Source organism: Ammodytes marinus (assembly GCF_949987685.1).
Source record: "Ammodytes marinus genome assembly, chromosome: 8".
NCBI lineage: Eukaryota > Metazoa > Chordata > Actinopteri > Uranoscopiformes > Ammodytidae > Ammodytes > Ammodytes marinus.
The window spans coordinates 16134535-16155637 of record NC_137212.1 but is presented as its reverse complement, the minus strand read 5'-3'; the positions used below and the strand labels follow the sequence as shown (position 1 = coordinate 16155637).

Below are 21103 nucleotides of genomic sequence, written 5' to 3'. Positions count from 1 at the left end.
CTTTGCGATCAAGCTCAAAATTGAGAAGGGCTTTAGTTAGGGAGGTGGCCAATAACCCGATGGTAACTCTGACAGTGCTCCAGTGTTCTTCTGTGGGGAGAGGAGAACCTTCCAGGAGGACCATCTCTGCAGTACTCCACCAATCAGGCCTGTGTGGTAGAGTGGCCAGACGGAAGCCACAGCCCATCTGAAGTTTGCCAAAAGGCACCTGAAAAACTCTCAGACAATGAGAAAATAACATTTCTCATGTTCTGGTGAGACAAATATCGAACTCTTTGGCGTGAATGCCAAGTGTTATGCTTGCAGGAAACCATGCACCACTCATTACCTGGCAAAAACTATCCCTACAGTGAAGCATGGTGGTGGCAGCTCCATGCTGTGGGGATGTTTTTCATTGGCAGGAACTGGGAGACTTGTCAGGATTGAGGGTAAGATGAATGCAGCAATGTACAGAGACATCCTGGAAGAAAACCTGCTCGAGAGGCTCTTGACCTCAGACGGTTAAATTACACAACAAATTGCGAAAGAACTTACTTTGAAAAAATGTTTTTTTTTTAAAAGTTGCCATCATGGGGTATTACAGTATGTATAGAATTTTGAGGGGGAAAAAAACTATTTAATCCAGTGTTATTCCAGGCTGTAACATAACGAAATGTGGAAACAGTGAAGCGCTGTAAATACTTTCCGTATGCACTGTAGTCGATTGATCATTTTAACCATGCACCAGTCATATGAAGGATTTTGTGATTTCACTGATTCTCAACAATAGGATTCTTCAAGCAAAGCATGACTGTAAATCCATTTATTTTTTTTGCAAATGTTTATTTCAAGATGCAGTTCATGTACAAGTGAGACAGTAAAGTGTTATTTAGGCACACTGAGCAGTGCAGCTGCAAGCGAGATGGGCTTCTGCGGTTTCCCTCAGGTCAACACTCTTATCATATATGTTGGTCAGACTCTCAGGGCGAGAACCTGCAAGTGACAAAGCAAAGCAATTAGGGACTGTGTTTTTTTTCTATACATTTTCATACTTTGTCTCTCACACCAGCTGGGATTTCTTGCAGACTTACCAAGAGGCAGGCAGTGGAAGCCAACAGTGACGGAGGTGGTCTTCACTGAGAAGCAGCCGGGCAGGCAGCGCAGCACAGGCTCAACAGAGAAACATTTGGAGTCCTGTCCATGGATGTTTACCTGCTTCTCCAGCTGCACAGATTCAAGCCTCATACGGCACTCTGTGAGACAAAGGTGTTGACAAGGGAGTTACTGATTGCATCAGTGTCTCCATGCATGTGAACTATTGTGGAGAAGAGGATGGTACATCTGAAAAAGGATATTGTTAGAAAAAAAACGTTATTCAACAATGAGCTTTGTATCTTACCAGTGCTGTCCCTGCAGCTCTCGGCTGGAAGAACCCAGGAGTGGGCGTAGCTCACTGCGTTCTTGATCACACGTCCGTTGGGTGTGAGGTATTCCTGTCTGACTTCCCCATCAGCCTTTCCACAGAGTCCACAGGTCTGTCCCTTCATCCAGTCCACAATTTTAACCTGCAGAGCAAGAGCAAATTAAAGATTACATTTCTTTTAGGTCACAGTTTTAATCCTTGACCTAATTAAACAAAAATACATCAGTCCTTTTTGATAGTTAATATTGCATTTACCGTCCATGAGTTCTTGGCAAAGTAGACTTCTTGAAGACCAAGGCTGGGAGCGTATACAGAGATGCCCTCAGCCTTTGGCCTGATCTGGATTTTAGCTGTTAGAAGAAAATAATAATAATTTGATAATCTTTTACTTCAAGCCAGTTTGTATACATTACATACACACAATTTAATAGTCTTGAGGTATTGGGACAATCATCTGTTGTTGTAATATAATGTTAAAGGTGAAGTAAGCGATTTTTTATGTTAATATATGTATATGTATAGACACCTGTGGGATGCTGGTAAGGCAGGCTGTTCATGGGTATTTCCATTCCGTTGACCTTCACAATCACTTCGGTGTTCTTTGGGTACAGGTCAATATCACTGCAAGAGCAGAGATGAACATTTTATTTTTGCTTTGTCACCTTTTGGTTAGAACCACTATGTCTTCTTCTTTGTTTAATGGACACTCACATGTCAGCAATTTTCACATTGATGTGGTTCTGTTCCATGTGATCCTTCTTCAGCAGAACGATGAATTTCATCTCTTGGGTGCAATCCTGTGCCAGGACTTGGTAGCAAGACAGCGGCATCTCATTCTTATATTTCCTGTTGTTAAATGTGGTAAGTGTGTCTCCGGCGAAGCTACATTCAGCTTCAAAGAAAAAAAAAAGTTTTAATTCTTTGCACACATCTAAAGATAACTGACAGTGTATTTCATGTGAAACAAACCATAAGATGATCCATTACCTGCAGCAGCCTTGGTAAACAAGTAGTGGACTTTATCAAAAAGTTCATCAAAGGGGGTGAGATCTTTGAATTCATCCAATGGCAGAGCCATGGGAAGATGCACGGCCATCTTATAGACGGTACGCTGTAGACAGATAAAAAACCCTATTATTAGAAGATGACAAAAGTGAATACAAATATGATTTAATAATTTTGAAGCACTAGTAAATTAGTCCTACTTTGGGTGTTTTCCAAATCAGTTCAAGGGTCCTGTCAGATGTGGCAACCACTGTAAATGAAAGCTGCTTGGTGCTGTTTTCAGCTTTTTCTTTTATCACGCCAGCCGGCATGTACGCAGGAATGTAGTTGTACATCCTGTGAAAGAATTGAAAGAAATGTTTATAGTCTATGAAAAGTATCCATATTACTTATGTTTGAAGCATAAAGATAGAGCCTTTTCCTACTTTTGAGCATAACGTTTAAGGGCACATGGCAGTACATTCCAGGACACTCTGAGGCGGGCTGCAGGGCTTGGACCAAGAAGTCCGGTCTCGGCAGTGATCATGGTGTCGTACTTCTTGCACTCCGCTCCCCAGCCGATTTTAGCCTATCAATAGATGTGATAATGCAGCTAGCTTAAATGGTACCTTTGAATATAATGTCCAAGGATCTGTGATATGCAATGCAAACATTGTCTTACTGTGACTTTGTGCTTGCTAAGCAGAGCTCCATCAGCGCAGAATTTCCAATTGTCAGCGGCAGCCAAGGAGGCCAGAATGATCTGAAGTCTTGTGGTAGGTTTGTCTAAGTAGACTGCCATTTCGTATCCAAACACCTTGCTATCAGCTGTGACAGCACGGAAGATGACGGCAAAGGTAGGAGGAAGTGCTTTTCCAAGGAATTTGTTCTGTGGGAACGATCATAGTTAATTCATTCGATATGGACCCAACAAACTATCAGTGAAAAGATTTGACCTTTTTCTTTTCAAATATAAGATAATAATAATAATACATTTTATTTATATAACGCTCTTCTCTCACTCAGAGCGCTTTACAAAAACAAAACAATAAACAAACAAAAATAACATGTAGAGTTGATGAAGAGTTTAAGATGACCAAGATTCACCTGTTTCCGGAGGTTCTCAAAGCTTGAGGCACTGCTTTTGCTCTTAGAAAATGCTGCTGAGGTGCTGGCCTAAATAAATAAATAATTGAAGTTAAAATACCACAGTAAAAAAGCTGCAAAACAAGTTAAAATGTTGAATTATAACTTTACAATACATTGTCATTGTTTGAAGCACCATCCAAACACACCTGCTTCTTGTGGTTCCTCTGGAACTTGTTACGATACATCACCCTCTATTCAGAATAAAATATATTTGTGTTACATTTCACACTTAATATAATGTTTAGACACGGTCATGTTCTTCTTGCAAAGTCACGAAACAATCTTTCTTTTTACCTTTGAGTTACGATGACTGGAGCTAGAGGAACTTGAGTTAGTGCTAAAGAGAGATGCAAGCCTAGTTGCGGAGCTGGACCTGGAGGACCTGCTGGATTTGGAGGAGCTCTTGCTTTTCTTGCTCTTGCGTTTCTTGCTCTTGCTTTTCTTGCTCTTGCTACTGCTACTGCTACTGCTGCTGCTGCTTTTACTGTGCTTGCTGCTGCAGCTGCTGCTGCCGACGACTTTGCTGCTGCTGCTGCTGCTACTGCTGCTGCTGCCGACTTTCCTGCTGCTGCTGCTGCTGCTGCTTTTTTTTTTGCTTGGAGCAGCTGCATCAATGGCCTTACTGCTAACACGAGATGATGAGCTGCTGGAGCTTCTGGAGCTAGAGGAGGAAGACATGCTTCCGTTCTTCAGACCAGGAACCAGGATTTTTTTGAGCTTGGTCAAAACTGGGCTTCCCTCAACTATTTCTTCTTCGCTCAGATTGATCTGTTTGATGAGCTTGTCTGCAGCCTTCGGTCCAACTTGAACCTCAATCTGCAATCTCTCAATGGCTTCACCTTAAAACAAAAGTATCATTAAATAATGCCAAATAATGGGGCGGCGGTGGCGAAGTGGGTAGAGCGGTCGGCCACTGGAGTGCAGGGTCGGTGGTTCGATCCCCCGCCTCCCCGCCACATGTCGAAGTGTCCTTGGGCATGACATTGAACCCCAAATTGCTCCCGATAGTTAGCTTGCACCCTGCGTGGTAGCTGCTGCTATCGGTGTATGAATGTGTGTGTGATTGGGTGAATGTGTACAAAACAATGTAAAGGCTTTGAGTCTGTGAAAAACCAGGGAAAAAGCGCTATATACAGTAAGTAGAGTCCATTTACCATAAACCACTGTGTTGTGCGTCCTGCCTTTACAAAATAAACAAGGAGTGTTTTTTCTCAATTCTTACTTGTTTTCAAAGAAACAGCAACAGAGTGCCAGCCAACCATTTTGTACAGAGCAGTGTCTCTGATGAAAGCAGCGTTTTCAGTGGCGACCTTGAAACAGCTTTTCAGTCCAATGGCTTTAGCACAGTACGTCTTCTCAAACTGAGCGGCCTTGGTCTTAATAATGGGCGCTGCCACATCTGGGTGAAGGATCTCTGAAGAGTTGGACTATGAAAAGAGAACATATTTATTAAATTGAAAATGAAGATACTATTGCAGCTATCCTAAACACAACGCTTAACGCTCACCCAGCTAGAAGATGCAGATGAAGCGATCTGAGATGAGAGAGTCTTCATTGAAGTTGGGTGCAGGACTTTGGTGCGGAAGATGGGAGTGATTTTTTCAGCAGCAAGATCCTCAATATTTCTTACTACAGCCAGAGTCTCAACACTGTGGGTGGAAGAAGAAAGGTAAATGGATACATCTTTGAAGTGACAGAAGTCTTAGAATGTAAGGGTGCACAAAATGTCAAACTTACTACACTGCAGCAATGGGTTCAGGAGCAGCAACAGGTAGAGCTTCGATCTTAAAGGAGCCCTCGTTGATGTCAAGTTTCACATTGATTTTAGCGGGCACAAAGGAGTTTAGTTTAACTCTGAATTGCATGGCAGCCTGGATTATGGCGGTGTTTACACCCATCACAGCAAATGTGTTTACAGCAATGCTAAAAAGAGAAGACAATTGTGTGCTACATTTCATGATATTATATATTTATTTTATTGTAGTGTCAGACGTTGTGCCTACCTTGGTTTGATCTCAGTCTCAAGCTGAATGTCTGTCTTCAGAAGTTGAGCAATATGGAAGTTTTCTGGCAGAGCTGGTGTTGCGGTGGCCTTAACTATGAACAAAAAAAGAAATACACCCATTTGTCACCACTTATTACAATCCTATTAAAGCTCTTGGTTCCATTATGATATTATGAACCATGTCCTGTCATTGCTTCTAATTGGCCAGAACTAGCGGTTCCAATGTTATTTTAAAGTCTGGCACACTGTTTTATTTTTTCTTAGGAAAAGCAGTGATAAATAGACATTTGCTTTTGTAAGTTTGCAAATAATGTATTTGGTACCGATGATAATATTAGGCTGGCGGCCCCTTTAATCAAAAGCGGTAGTATTTTTACGACGCCAGCTGTCGTAAAGCTGTTTTCTAGCGTGTGTGGGTCAGTGCGAGTGTCAAATGATTAGGACAAATATAGTGCATGTTCGTGTTGAAAGTGTGAAAGAGGGCACCGAATCGTTTCGGCTCCGTGAGAGTGGTTAGTAACACTGCATCAACTTATGCCAGTCAGTGCCACACACACCTGATTGCAATGAGTTGATGCAGTGTCACTAACCACTCTCACGGAGCTGAAAGATTCCGTGCCCTCACAGAAAGCGAATGAACAAGAGACGGCAGTATGGATCACGATGAGATAATGTGTTTATGCTGTTGTAAATAATGCCTATTTTAGATGAATAATGGTCATTTGATGATGATGAAGCAAAGTAAAGTTTGTTTTAGAACTGTTCATTCACTTAGGAGTAAACACTGCAGGACTAGTTCACTCCTGTTAAATTGTTTACACGTTGCTTGGCAACGCCCTCCTCCCGCCTGTCTACTCTCCCTTTTAGCTTTAAGTTGTTCTTCATTGAATTTTCTTTTATTCTTTGATGGTTCTGCCCTGTTATCAGCCATTATGACGACAAATAACTGTCTCAAACAAGGCTCCTGCTCCCCTTCCCTTACCTGGAGGGATAGGCTACTCAAATTGCGTTGCTGTACTACACTGAAATCTGCGACCAATAAGAATATGTGACCACAGAGCCTGCATGCGCTGTTTTTAAAGATGTTTAAAAGTTCCTCTTAGACACTTAAAGGCTGATTTGGAACTTGTATTGTCTGTTTTCAAGTTCCTCAAGAGCAGGTCAGCTACAAGCTAAACTCTGGGTGCTTTCTAGCTTCTGCTTACCTTGAACGGCTGCAGAAGCCACAGCAGCAGTGTACAGACTGAGTTCCATTGGAAGACCAGCAGCAGTAGGCATGATACGCCTCACCTCAGTGGCCAGGATAGACTTAACCATGTGGAAGGAAGTACCAGACAAGAGAGCCTTGATGGCGTTCTTAGTACCTGTCTGAACAGCAGGACCAGTGGCGAGCTATAGGGAAGAATTCATCATAACTATTGTGTCTGGCAAAATATTGTGGGAAAAAAAATTGTATTGTCTTGAGGTTGACAGGTGGTAATTTGAATCATACCGCAATGGCCTGGTCAAGGAAAGCTTTGTCAATGTTGGCAAAGGCAATTTCTTGTCCAAAGAATTTGACATAGATGGATGCAAGAGGTGGGCTGTTGGGCATTGCCTTCATCTCAGAAAGCTGTGGAAAGAGGAAACACAATCCAACATATTAATTTCTTGTTGTGTTTTATCATGTTCCATTATATACTATTCCATCCTTGTATTTGCCACTTCTTAATGTCTCATTGCTTACAGCCTTAATGACACGCTTCATTTTGGTGATCCTGTCGACATTGTCAAGAAGTGCAGGATTTTTCAGAAGAGCCTCCTGGAGTCCCTCAGTTCTTACTCCAACCTAGGAGAAATTCAACATATTACACAAATAGTTTTCAAATGACTGATTGGATTCCCTAGATTGGATATATTTTCCCCCCTTTTACCTCCAGAACATCAGCAGCAGCTCCAACAAGATAGGCACTGGTCTTAGCCACAATAGATCTGGGCAGAATGGTGGCAGCATCATTGATGTAGAAAGCGCTGGCAGCAGCACCAAGCATCAAGGGACCTGAAAGAGTTTGAATAGATGCAGTTAGTTGATGTGACAGAAAAGAAAGGAAACCACAGTGAGACCACATGTGACATTTGCCTTACTGTTATAGATATCCATGTGGATTGCTTTGCTGAAACGCAAGCTCAGTCTCTCCAGCCTTGGGCTCAAGATTTTGACGGCAATATTACAAGCTGCAGCACTGCAATGGAAACATAAAAGAGCTGAGTAAGCAGCAGAGATCTACTTGATGATCAATTAGGGTCAGAGAGTGTTCTTACACTGAGGCATGGATAGCAGCGGTGCTCCTGGTCAGAGACTTCATGTAAGAATAAACGAAGCTTGCCACCTGCAGATTCTTCTCTGTCTTCACAACGTTGGCAAGAGTTGTCACCAAACCCATTGGAGGGTTTGTCTCAAACAGGACAATGCATGCAAGCATACGGAGCTCTGGGTGAAGAGTCTTGTCCACGAAGAGCTGAAGAGCCAGTTCCTGGATCTAATTGACAAGAGGAAGCAACATCAGTATGGAGTTATGGTCGGGCGCTCTGGTGGCGTAGTGGATAGAGCCTGTAGCATATTGGCTTAGGCCCTGTTGCAGTGGTCGCGGGTTCAAATCCGACTTGTGGACCTTTACTGCATATCATCCCCCATTTCTCTCTGTCTTCCCATTTCAACTCTAATCTAATAAAGCTTGAAAATGCCAAAAAAAAGTATGGAGTCATGTGTAAATACTAGAATAACTTTTAACTTTTAAGAACTATTCAATGGTATTGAGAATTCACCATTCTGGGCTCCTTCTTTGCAATGTTCCTCAAAGCCATGATGGCATCAGCATGGACTCTCATTGGCAGAGATGCAGCGGCAGTTCCGTGGATAGGCAGAATCTTCGTGATTGGCTTAAGGCTAGAAGGATGGCCAGCATTCCCCAAAACCTTCAGGAGCACGATGATTTCCTGGGTGTCATCTCTAGATACAGCCTCTGCAAGGAGGTTCTGGATAGGCTGTTGAGGAAAAAAACTAATTGAGATTTTTCTAACCCAGACATGTGTAGAAGAGTTTGAACATGAAAACCACAAGGATTAGTCACCTTTACAATTTCAGCAGGGCAGACAGCCATCTCAGCACAGTATTTTGAAATCATGGTACCATAGCCAAGGAGAACGATCTCACGAAGCACTGGGTTTTGCACAATTTTGTGGTTGACAGCCAGGGCCTAGAAGAGAGAAAAAATCTGAAATGTGTCATACCTCCATTCTTATCAGAATCAGAATATCTTTGTCATTTCACAAAGTGCAATGAAATCGGGGTAGAGGCTCTCAAAATAAGTGCTTTAAAAAAACATATATATATATATATATATATATATATATATATAGGGGAGAACGGGGGAATCTGAGGCATCGGGTAATGTGAGCCACCCCCTGTATCTAGGCAACGGAAAACATTTGTGGTCATGTGAGATATGTGTTTTCAAGCCCCTCTCATTTCCCCATGGCCTTGAAAGAGAGGACCTCATGGTGCTGTGGTAAGCATGTTTTTTTCACCAAAATAGGTATTTTGCATGTAAAAGTAAAATTTTTTAAATTTGCTGTCAACTTAATCAACTGTTGTGCCAAAGCAAATGTATTCACGTAGAAAAACTTCTATCATACGTGTTGATGAACTACCAACATATGAAACCATGGGATGCTGATAACTGAAGATTAGCCTGAAATGCTAAGAGAGGTAGTTTTTTCTCAAATTGTGGTGGTGGGGGAAAGTGAGCCAAATGCTGTGGGGGAAAGTGAGCCACTGTCTCACTTTCCCCCACCATGAGGCACAAGTTAAGTTTAGTCTTAAACATATTTTAATGTAATATTACATGACATATGTTTTATTTTAATGTCATACACATTGTAGAAAAGCCATCATGCCAAGGAAATACACCAGGAAGACGACCTGGGGCAACCACACGGAAAGAGCACCTTCTCATCTTTCCCTGTAACCTTCAGGGCTGGAATGTGGAGTAGGCCTAGTTGTAGAGTATGACAGGCTGATGTTATAATCCAGTTGGGTCTTCTCCTGTGTTCTGAGTCCCAGGCTGTTCTCGCTGGTTCTGATTTTCCTATGCTTTGACCCCCAGACACTAGCTGGCTCTAAGGGTCCTGTGTTCTGACCCCCAGACTGTTCTAATCTAACTGGTTCTATCTTTCATTTGAATCTTATTAAAACCTTTTGAATTATAATATGTTGTATTAGATTTTGTTCAGAGTTACTTTCAAGTGTTTAGAAACTTTGCTTTGCTCAATTGACCAAACCCCATCATTCTTTTACTATAGTCCGACATTAGTTCTGGAATGTGTGGCTAGCTTTCAGGATTCTTACTGTTACAATATGTGTTGTTATGGTAGTTTCAGAGTGGAACAAGTAAGTGGATCAGTTTACTCCACAGCTGGGGTAAAGTGAGCCACATGACAACTTTTTTTAAAACAATCATATTTTCACTGCCCTTTGTCTAGAAAAAAATCTGCTAATGCCCATTTCTAGGAAACATCCTGAATTAATGGGAAATGTGTAAATTTGAGTGATAAATCATTTTAGCTCCCTTAGAGGGGAGCAAATGTAAAAAGTGGCTCAGATTACCCCTTTCTCCCCTATAATAATAATTTTTTAAACAAAAACAAAATGAGATTTTGTTTTTTAAATATATAGAATGTTTTATAATTCAAAAACAAATATATATATGTTCTCATATTTAGAAAAATAATAGCTCTGGGGTAGATGATTGCCCTGTAGCGCCTACCAGAGGGCAACAGTTCAAACAGGTCAGGTTATTATTATAACTGAAAAAGTAAGTTGCTTTGTCATTTACCCACCTCAACCTCCTTGATGGCCTCAGCGTTTGCGGTCACCATGTGAATAGATGCAATCAAAGCCTGAGCTGCTTCAGCAACAGTAAGCTCATTAACAGATAATTTCTCTTTGATGAATCTCAGGGCAGCAGAAGTTCCAATGGCAGGGATGGAATCCAATATCCACTGTCTGTAAGATGAATAAGGATTGAGTGAACCTATATATTTGTATATACTGTATAAACTACATCTCATTAAAATGTTAAAATGCTTCACGTAACCTGTAGGCAGGTCTTGTTCCGTATTGGCTCCAGAGTAAGGCCAGGTCTTCAAAGCGGGCTGCACGGAGGAGCTGAATGAGTTCCAAAAACTTCAGAGGGGCATCCTCATGGACTCTCTCCACACTGTGGGTGACCAAATGATTCAGAACCTCCCCAATCTAAGAACATGGGATTGAAGGGGAAGTAATTTAATAGAGCGGAAATTCCTAATCTTACGTTCTTGACATAACTGATCTTCACTGATCTCTGAAACGATACCTGGGCTTGGACATTGTTGATCTTAATGAGCTGAATGGGTGTCTGAAGAAGCTCAGTGGAAAACTCATACTTTAGGGATCCACGGTGAAGATACTGAGCCTGGATGGGTACAATGGGGGCCCCCTGAATCTCAAGGAACACCATAGATTGCCTTGAAGTAATATGAAAAAAGGTTAATCTGCAGCTCCATTAAATCCAGACATTGCCACTTTTACATTAGCTTTTAACTATTGACGTACTTGGTCTGCATCTGAGCAGCTCCATTCATCTCAGTGAAAGGTGAGAACTGGATCAGCTCATCGACAGCTGCCTCCAAGATCAGGATGCCGTTAGCAACTGGCTTCAAGATGTAATTGTATGCCGAAGCTCCCATCAGGTTCTTTGAATCCTATGAAGATGAACCACATAGTTACATTATGACACAATATTTCCTGCTTTCATGGATGTATGTCAAAAGGTTTTAAACCTATACCTGCTTGCACTTTGCCCATTTCTCAGTGTATGCCAACCCCATGTCCTTAACGATTTTCTCTTGACAGTGGTTCAGATCCCTGGTCTTTGTCAGAAGGATGCGTTCAGCCTTTTCGTCTTCACTGATGGCATACAAGGTCTTGCACACACCCTGAACTCCGGCCTGATAAGAAAAAGCGTAAGTTTACTAGGGAGATTCAATCTTCTTCAATGGATTTGTAATCAGCAATGTAGGATCTTTGACACACCTCCTGCAATTCATAGACATTTTGTGTCTTCTTGATGTTGAGCTGGAGGATATTCAAGATACCTCTGTAAACGTTCAACACCAGTGTAGAGATTCCCTCAGGTGCGTACATTTTTCCGACAACACCATTGGCATACTCAAACTTGATGGGAGTCATGAGCTGCGATGACATGGCTGAGGTGAGCTTGGCTGCTGGGATTAAAGGATCCTTAGGCCAGATACCACTGTACTCAAAGAGCTCAGGTTCCACAAGCTGGAGTGTAAAAATAAGATGTATTACAGGGCAGTTCACATTTTAAAAGTATAAACATTGTTGCTAACATATGATTTTGATCTTTACCTTCATCATATACATATTTTGGTCAGCGGTACTGATGAGAACTTTACTGCTGACTTTCAGCCCAGCTCTTGCCAAACCTTCCTCCGGCAGACCTGCAAGGAGCAATGCCTCATACTTGTAGACAAAAGTCTTACCAGGGGCAAAGGCAGGAGCTGTAAGAACAATTTCAATTAGTTTATTCTACCTTATCTGCAAAACAATGAGTTATGCATGAAATCATATGAACAATGAATTATGAAATAAATCTTATTTTACCAAATTAAGCCACTTTCCTGTAGCTTTAGCTGATGTTGTACACATTGCAATGCATTGTGTGTTCAATTATTTTTGGGCTTATACATTTTTTGGAAGAAGATGGAAATTGTTTAGTTTAGAATTCATCACTCAACTTACCAAGGTTAAGGGGATTTCCAGCTGTAACAAAATAAATAAAAATAAGTTAATGATCTGACAATATTTTAGCTTTTTTTCAGCATTACAAGGCATTTCAATGCAATTTAGAAACAAAATAATTGAAAGGTAGATGTTTTTTTTACAGTAAATGAACCACATCTAATTGGAAAAGGTTAAGATAATAGCTCCCTTATAACATCTAGGGACGTTTACATTCTTCAATAATAATGACCATTTCAAATGCATTAGATCAATTTCATCCATTTACAAGATAAAGTAACTTGCCGTGTCTGATAACTTTATATCACATTTAGCTGATGCTTTTATCCAAAACAACAAGTGCTAAAGTGATAAAAACAGAAATCTTACTCACCCACAAGGGCCAGAGTCAGGGCAAGCACAACCGCTCTCATGGCTGATGAGGTTGTGAATGTCTGCAGTGAAATGCAGCCTTTTAAAGGGAAATTTCTGCCCGAGAGGTCGAGGTCCTGAAGACATGACTTGATACCTGGCATGTGTCATTGTTATACTCTTATTAGATTTTAAACAAATATGGGTTTGAGTTAGGGAAGATTGCAGAGCACGTATCACGATGTTGTTTCAAAGTTCACACATTGGGGGCACCATGACTGTGGCTGTTTGCTCACTTTATTTGTTGTGGTCAGGGTGACAACTTATGTCATGACAATTTGGTTTGACAGCAATTGAAGGGGTCATTGGAAATGTGAATACTATGTACAGACAGAAAGAAAAAAAAATCTGAAAGTTGGCTTCTTTTTTAAGTTAGACTCAAAGTATGGTTGACGTGTTTTTAGTAAACTCTGTAGTCCATTTATGTTTTATAAAGTTTTATTAACATTTAATCAGTTTACAATACAGTGTAGATCTAAACAAGTTTTAGGTGATCTGCAATACAGCACCATTTCACTCATATAATCCTACTTATTTTTATTTTTTTTACAAATCATTTAAAAAAGACAGGTATGTATCATTTGTGTTCATTTTCACTTGTAATTTAATTTTTTTTTTTCAATTTTTTTTTCTGAATCATGAAATGGTTGAATCCTGATTTTTTTTTATCCATGCTCACATTTTTTACATTAATTGATTATCTACTCTACTGTATGTACAAAAATATTAACCATAGGTTATAGCTCTTTCACATACATTTGTTGACCACGTTTATTTTTTAATTTTTTAAAAAGTTTTATTTGAGTGGTTTTATGGTTTTTTACATATGGACAAAAAAAACAGAACAAGTAAACACTAGTGATGGGCCGTAACCATGGGTCGTAACGTGCCGAGGCTTCGGAGCGTATGTCGAGTAATCCCGGAAGTTTTTAGTGAAGCGCGTATCGAGCATGGACATATAAAGGTATCGAGGCTTGTATCGTTTAGGGCGAATCACGTGACTGATGACGTTCGAAGCCTCGTTTGCTCAAGAAGTGCTTTGGGTATGTGGATCCATAGACATACATAATTTATTATGTCTATGTGTGGATCCACTCGCACTTTGCGGGTTAGTGTTGGCGATTTATTGGTTTGGGAGTGATGTAGACGTGGATGTTGTACCAACTTGCTGTGACTTTCTTGTGCACCCCTGCCTCCGCTGTACCATGTGAAAGAGTCAGAGTGTTCTCCAAAGCAGGAGAAGTTGTTTCCAAAAGGGGAAATTGTCTGAAGCTCAGCACAGTGGAACACATTTTGTTTCTCAATAAAAATTAATCAAATCCTTAAGTTGCACAAGCACATTCACTGCCCCTTTAGGCCAGGCAAAGTAACCCATTTTTGGGCCAAAAAACCGACAAATTGTAAAAGAATTTTTTTCAGCTCAGATAATTTCTATGAGGTGTCCAGAACAACATACTAAAAGTCCTAAGAAATCCTAGTTGAGGAAATATGTTTAATTCTCATCAATCCGAGGTGTGTGCCAATAAGGCGAGACACCAATAAATCCCAATAGGGCTATTTTTTTCCTTTAGTCCTATCAAAATGAAACTTTACACGATGAAAGTATCCATGACAATGAAAACATTTTGTATTACAAGTTTCTTTGAAAATGAATTTTAATATGCAAATGAGCTATACACTAATCGTACATGCCCAAAATCAACCCAAATAGGCTTAATTTTTTCCTTTACTCCTACCACAATAAAACTTTACATAGTAAAAGTATACTAGAAAAGTAACTTTTTTTGTATTACAAGTTTCTTTTTAAATTAATTTGAATATGCACATGAGCTCCACACTTATTGAATATCCAATCATCCTACTGCCAATGGGTGATGGCAATGCTGCTTTTAGACTGGCCTCAAACCTGAAAAACTGCCTGGCTTACCTGCCAGGGGTATAACAGGTGCCTCTCATGAATTAGATTTGTCTCTTCAAATGCCACTGCACGCAATTTGATAGCACTACAACCAATCAGAGCAATGAACAATGTGACGTTTTAAGCCCCGTTCATTTAGCGAACAGTGGGATTAACTGTTAAATTTAACTTTTGCCGTGGTCGTCTGCAAAACCGAACATTCCACTTACTTGCTAATGAAAGATTTGAGTGCCGTCTTCCAAATTGTAAAGGGTCGAGGCCAAAGCCATCTCAAACTCAAACAACATATCCGCAGCCATCTTTGATGTTTACTATCACGGCTTCGACGGCGCACTGTCGTCATCCGTTTACGTCCGCCCCAGAGCACCATACATAGGGCTCTGGCCCGCCCATATCAGATAGAACCAATTGAAACGTAGCTCAGGATTTCTTGACATATTTAATGAGCTTCAATGGAGAGTGCCCAGACCAACAGGCGCAGCACATTTAATTTGCCAGCGCCTAGTGGCAGGTCTGGATTTACAGGCTAGTGCCATTCCCTTTCCTATGCCAGATGTAGAATCACAGCCTGAAATGGCATGGAGAAAGAGGAGATTGTCACGCACCTTGGGACCAAGTAACTCCTTTGTCTACTTTATGCACCATATCCGTCTTATTTTTGTTGCTTTCTTTGGTTCTTGTGCCATAAACAGCTCGTGTGCATTCAGATCAGCATGATGCAACAAGAGTACTAACAAGTCTGTGTCATCACCTACTGAGACTGTGTCTTTTGTTCTGGCAGAGGCAATGGCAATTTGGACAATGAGCACATCTGCATCGTGCTTTGCATAGTTTGTGATATACCATTTTTATCTTACAAGTTTCTTTGAAAATGTATTTTAATATGCAAATGAGCTATACACTTATCAAATATCGGCTACCCAAAATATATCCGCATAGGCTTAATTTTTTCCTTTAAAGATCCAAGTGACTCCTGCAGATATTGCTGCGGTTGGTTGCATACACATTCAGTACTTTATGATTCCTCCTATACGTGAACCTATTGAGTATCAGCCACTGGCTCTGTTGCCAGCAGATAACAAAACATTACAGCTGGATGTTTTCTGGAAGACATCCCTACTCCTTCACTCTCAAAGGTCATCGCGGTCTGGTATGATGCAGATCCTGCAACTTCTAGATGAACACCCTGGGAGAGCTTCAGTAACATTACTTCCAATGATTGATCTTGATCCCAGTGATGAATCCTGCATATACTCAACATTGAGGTGTTTGGCAACTCAAGCTCTGCAGTATGATGTGACCCCTGTTCTGACGTTCAACCAACCCCTTCTGGAAAGCCTTGACCATTATAGGTTAACTTCTAATACAAATGTTTTACTTTTCATTTAGACTTTCATTGTGTAAAGTTTTAACGTGGTAGGAGTAAAGGTTCAAATTAAGCCTATGCGGACATATTTTGGGTAGCCTATATTTGATAAGTGTATAGCTCATTTGCATATTAAAATTCATTTTCAAAGAAACTTGTAAGACAAAAAATGGTGTTTCACAAACCATGCAAAGCACGATGCAGATGTGCTCATTGTCCAAACTGCCATTGCCTCTGTCAGAACAAAAGACACAGTCTCAGTAGCTGATGACACAGACTTGTTAGTACTCTTGTTGCAAGTCTGATCTGTGGCAAGTCTGATCTGTATGGGTTCACTTTGGTGGGCCTACACTGACCTGGTTTGATCTCTGTTTTATCTAGTGCCACCCAATTTCTTCCCTAAAGATCTCTCATTACATTGGTCCATTTCATCACTCATTTTGGCCCACCTGATTATGTTTACCTGCTATTGAGCAGGTAAACATAACCCTGAGCTGCATTGGTTAAATTGTTAACCAATGCAGCTCAGGGTTCACAAACTTTTGGATATTCAATAAGTGTGGAGCTCATGTGCATATTCAAATGCATTTAAAAATAAACTTGTAATACAAAAAAAGTTACTTTTCTAGTATACTTTTACTATGTAAAGTTTTATTGTGGTAGGAGTAAAGGAAAACATTAAGCCTATTTGGGTTGATGTTGGGCATGTACGATTAGTGTATAGCTCATTTGCATATTAAAATACATTTTCAAAGAAACTTGTAATACAACATTTTTTAATTATCATGGATACTTTCATTGTGTAAAGTTTCATTTTGATAGGACTAAAGGAAAAAAATAGCCCTATTGGGATTTATTGGTGTCTCGCCTTATTGGCACACACCTTGGATTGATGAGAATTAAACATATTTCCTCAACTAGGATTTCTTAGGACTTTTAGTATGTTGTTCTGGACACCTCATAGAAATGATCTGAGCTGAAAAAAATTCTTTTACAATTTGTCTGTCGTAAAATGCTATTTTGCCTGGACTACTTATACCTTGTTATAACACTGCGACAGTTTGAAAATAATTATTCCTGTCATTATGAGTAATTCAAAGTTTGACAAAAAATATTTATTGATAGATTTATTAGATTTATATGTATTATCATGTTTCATACCCATAATAAACCAAACAAAATATAAGTTGTATTTATATGAATTAATACATGAACAATACATGAAATGCATGTATTAAGATGTATTGATTTATTTACTTGTCAGTAACTCATTCCCATGACTGGTTGCAGGACAGTATTGAGTGTTTTACAAATTGATAGAATTATCTGGCTATTTAACACTGTTTGACCAGCAGGGGGGGTTGTATTGTGTTCAAATCGGTTCAAATGAAGCCTCGAGAAATTAACCTTTTTGTGAACCATTTGGCTTTAAGGCTTCAAAAAGCTTCATTTGGCCATCACTAGTAAACACATACAATACATACCCAACACCCAACCCCTCGACATGTTTTCGACCGTGCTCATGGAGCTCAGATTAACATGATAGTTGTATGTAGGCCTACAAGTCTTACCTGAAGCCTATGAATAAAGTAAGCATTTAAAACCTATGGAACGAGTGGACATTCAAAGTTTCAAGTGTTAACTGTAGGCTATACGCACGCGTACAGACCATGGACATATAAAGAAATGGACACCGGATTGAAACACGGCCTCCATTAATTCCGAAGAAAGCTGCTCATTGGCGCAGAGAAGCAACAAGGAAGCATGATCAGGGCGGCAAGCGTAGCGGACTGGAGGTGGGAGTAGAATCATTCTCGTTCGGTAGCATCTAGCCTGGCGAAAACAAACTGAAAGCCGTTAAAAGCCGTTGGGCTAATAAATGATGGTATATTCTGTCTGACATAATTCTTTAACTTGTTCCTTTCAGAGAAAATCATTAAACTGTATATAATTTGTTGAAGAACCTATTTCGGAGTTCTTTGAAGGTATTCATGTCAAATGTGAGAGCCGTTCCAAATAAAACCAAAGATTCTAAATAAAATAAAAATTTCTTTATTTTTTAAATTGTGACTGAATTGTGTTGATAACAGATTGTTGCCATGACTTGATTTCAAGTTGGGAATATTTTAGTATTTTCAGTATGTTTAATATTGTTATTATAGAGAATGTACACGGTTCACAAAGAGCATTGTTGATTGATGGATTGTATTTAGGTAATCCTTATTCAGCACTATTTTGCATTTATTAAGTGTAACAAGTGATACATGGTTCCCACTTTACAATAAGGGTCACAAATAACATTAAGAAATTGTTAATTATGCTTAAGTGATGCTCAATCAGCACTAGTATGCCTTAATTAAGTGTTAATTCATGAGAAATGGTTCACACTTTACAATAAGGGTCACAAAGTCCATTAATAAATGGTTAATTACACTTAAGTAATGCATATTAAGGATAATTGTACTTCAGTAATGCCTATTCAGCACTGTTGTGCATTTATTAAGTGTCACTTAATGGATAAATTGTTCCCACTTTACAATAAGGGTCACAAAGAGCATTAATAAATGGTTAAGTATGCTCAAGTAATGTTACAAAAATGACATTTGTTACCAGTTAATTAATGCTTATTATTATATTAATCAACTTTTGGTAATGTATTAACTAAGGTTAATATAGGATATTTATAAACATTAAATAACGTATTAATTAATACCTTAGTTAACATGAACACCATTAGTACATGCTTACTAGACACATTAGTTAACAGTTAACTAATGGTTAGTTAACCCTTATTAGCATTAGCTAACCATTAATTAATGTACCCTTATTGTAAAGTGTTACCATTCACTTTATTGACAAGAGTTGTATGAGAAGAACAGTAACCACTCTCATGTCTGTACCTTAAATAAGAAGCTATCCCTAGGTCCAAGAGCCTGTTAACAATTTAGCTTGGCTTAGAAAGCTAGCCTAGCTCTGTCCGAAGGCCAAACAAACAACCCAATGTGACTGGGTAAAAATGTAAAACTTTTTATTACCCACACATAAAATGGCAAATCTATCGTATGTGTACAGTGTCCCTTAACATTTATTCTAAGAACAATGTAGGCCCATTACACATTCACAACATGGGATTTCCATTATCTCTTTTTAGTCGTGTTTGTCATTGTTGCAATGGCTGCTCTACGTGCCTTACCCTTAAAGGCCTACTTCACCAGTGGGAATATGAAGGTGTATTGACCTCTGAGATCCTAGTGTATAAATGTGCAACATTTTTAGAAATTGGTTCATCCTAGCCTGAGAAAAGGCAGAAAGAGTGTTTTATGGTCTCACTGTCTAACCCTACAGTTTGCCCAGTTGTGACATCACAGTGACATCAAATAAAGTTTTCTTGAACCATATACAGCAGGTGAAGATTGCCAAGTTACCTATATCCCCAATTCCGAAAAAAGTTGTGACGATATGGAAAATATAAAACAGAGTGTGATCATTTGTTAAAGGTGCTACGGGGAACTTTGTTAACTAGTAGCCACTTTGGACAAAAGCGGTAGTATTTTTACGACGCTAGCTGTCATAAAGTTTGTTTGCAGCACGTGCCGGCCGGTGCAGGGTGCCAGTATCTCGCTATTAGGTCCATGTCCATGTTGAAAGCGAATGAACGAGAGATTGCAGGATGGATCATGATTAATGCAGGTGTTCGATCCGGACAAATGTATTGATAAAAACTACATAAACACAGTATTCTTTGCAATGATGGTATCTTTCGCTGTTACAGGAAATTTATGATCATCAGAGGAAAAATTAGACTGTTTTAGAAATATTTAAAAGTTCCTCGTAGCACCTTTAATCCTTTTTCACATACAATCAAGTTGAAACCAATGCAAATGCAATATATTTTATGTTTTACCCTATCTATTTCATTTTTCGTAAATAAATGCTTATTCTGAATTTGATGCCAGCAACACATTTCAAAAGTTGGGACAGGGGCATTAAAAAATTGTGAAAGCTGTATAATGTTAAACATTACCTGTTAGGAACATAATTCACGTAAACATGTTAACTGGTAACAGGTGATATAAAGGGGCAACCGGTAAAGATTCAGTCTTCACAAGCAATAATGGGGTGATGCTCGCCACTTTGTGAAGAACTGCAGAGGAAAACAGTCCAACAGTTTAAAAACAACATTCCTGCAAATAATTTAAGGATTTCAGCATCTACAATCCATAATATAATGTAAAGAATTTTATATACTATCTATGAATATAATGAAAAGATTGAGAGAATCCGGAGTAATGCCCACGACCTCAGATGGCACTGCATTAAATACATGATTTTATAAAGGATATTACTACATTGTCCATGGAACACTTCAGAAAACCATTGTCGGTAAACACAGTTCGTCGCCACATCCACAAATGCAAGATAAGAATTTACCATGCCAAGTAAAAGCCATAAACAACAATATAAACAACATCCACAAATGCTGCAGACTTCTCTGGGCCTGGACTCATCAGAGATGGACTGAGGCAAAGTGGAACAGTGTGCTGTGGTCTGACAAGTCTACATTTCAAATAGATTTAGTAAATCATGTACGTTGTGTCGTGCGGGCTCCAGTGGAAAAGGACCATCCAGATTGTTACCAATACAAAGTTGAGAAGCCAGCGTTTGTGATGGTATGGGGCTGGTTAGTTAGTGCCCACGGCATGGATAACTTGCACATCTGTGAAGGCATCATTAATGCTGAAAAGTACATACAGGTTTTGGAGCATCAAGCTGCCATCCAGAAAACGTCTATTTCAGTGACTTCCCTTTTTTAAGCAAGACAATACCGAGCAACATTCTGCACGTCCTCCTAATACAGCTTAAAATGTGTGTATTTACAAAAAACAATAATGTTTATCGGTTTAAACAAATACATGTGTTTGTACTGTTTTATATTGAATACACGTCGAAAGGATAGGGAAACGATTCTGTTTTATTCACATATTACATAACGTCCCAACTTTTTTGGACTTGGGGTTTTAGTA

The 21103-nt window shown here is 39.5% G+C and overlaps 1 protein-coding gene across 1 annotated transcript; it reads right to left on the bottom strand.

Annotated features, from left to right (window-relative positions):
- Positions 1-868: 868 nt before the first annotated feature.
- On the bottom strand, positions 869-12797 carry LOC307254417 (vitellogenin-like; the record flags this gene model as incomplete). Its single annotated transcript, XM_080032808.1, has 35 exons — positions 869-972; positions 1071-1232; positions 1379-1544; positions 1658-1752; positions 1929-2023; positions 2114-2294; positions 2390-2513; positions 2608-2743; positions 2833-2975; positions 3069-3275; positions 3494-3562; positions 3682-3726; positions 3830-3975; positions 4132-4374; positions 4758-4962; positions 5043-5184; positions 5273-5458; positions 5539-5632; positions 6746-6932; positions 7033-7152; positions 7267-7368; positions 7454-7578; positions 7665-7762; positions 7842-8059; positions 8346-8564; positions 8651-8776; positions 10419-10584; positions 10676-10833; positions 10934-11084; positions 11173-11321; positions 11406-11567; positions 11653-11904; positions 11992-12143; positions 12385-12405; positions 12758-12797. The coding sequence occupies 35 exons, from the start codon at positions 12795-12797 to the stop codon at positions 869-871; spliced, it is 4989 nt and encodes a 1662-aa protein (XP_079888934.1).
- Positions 12798-21103: the final 8306 nt, after the last annotated feature.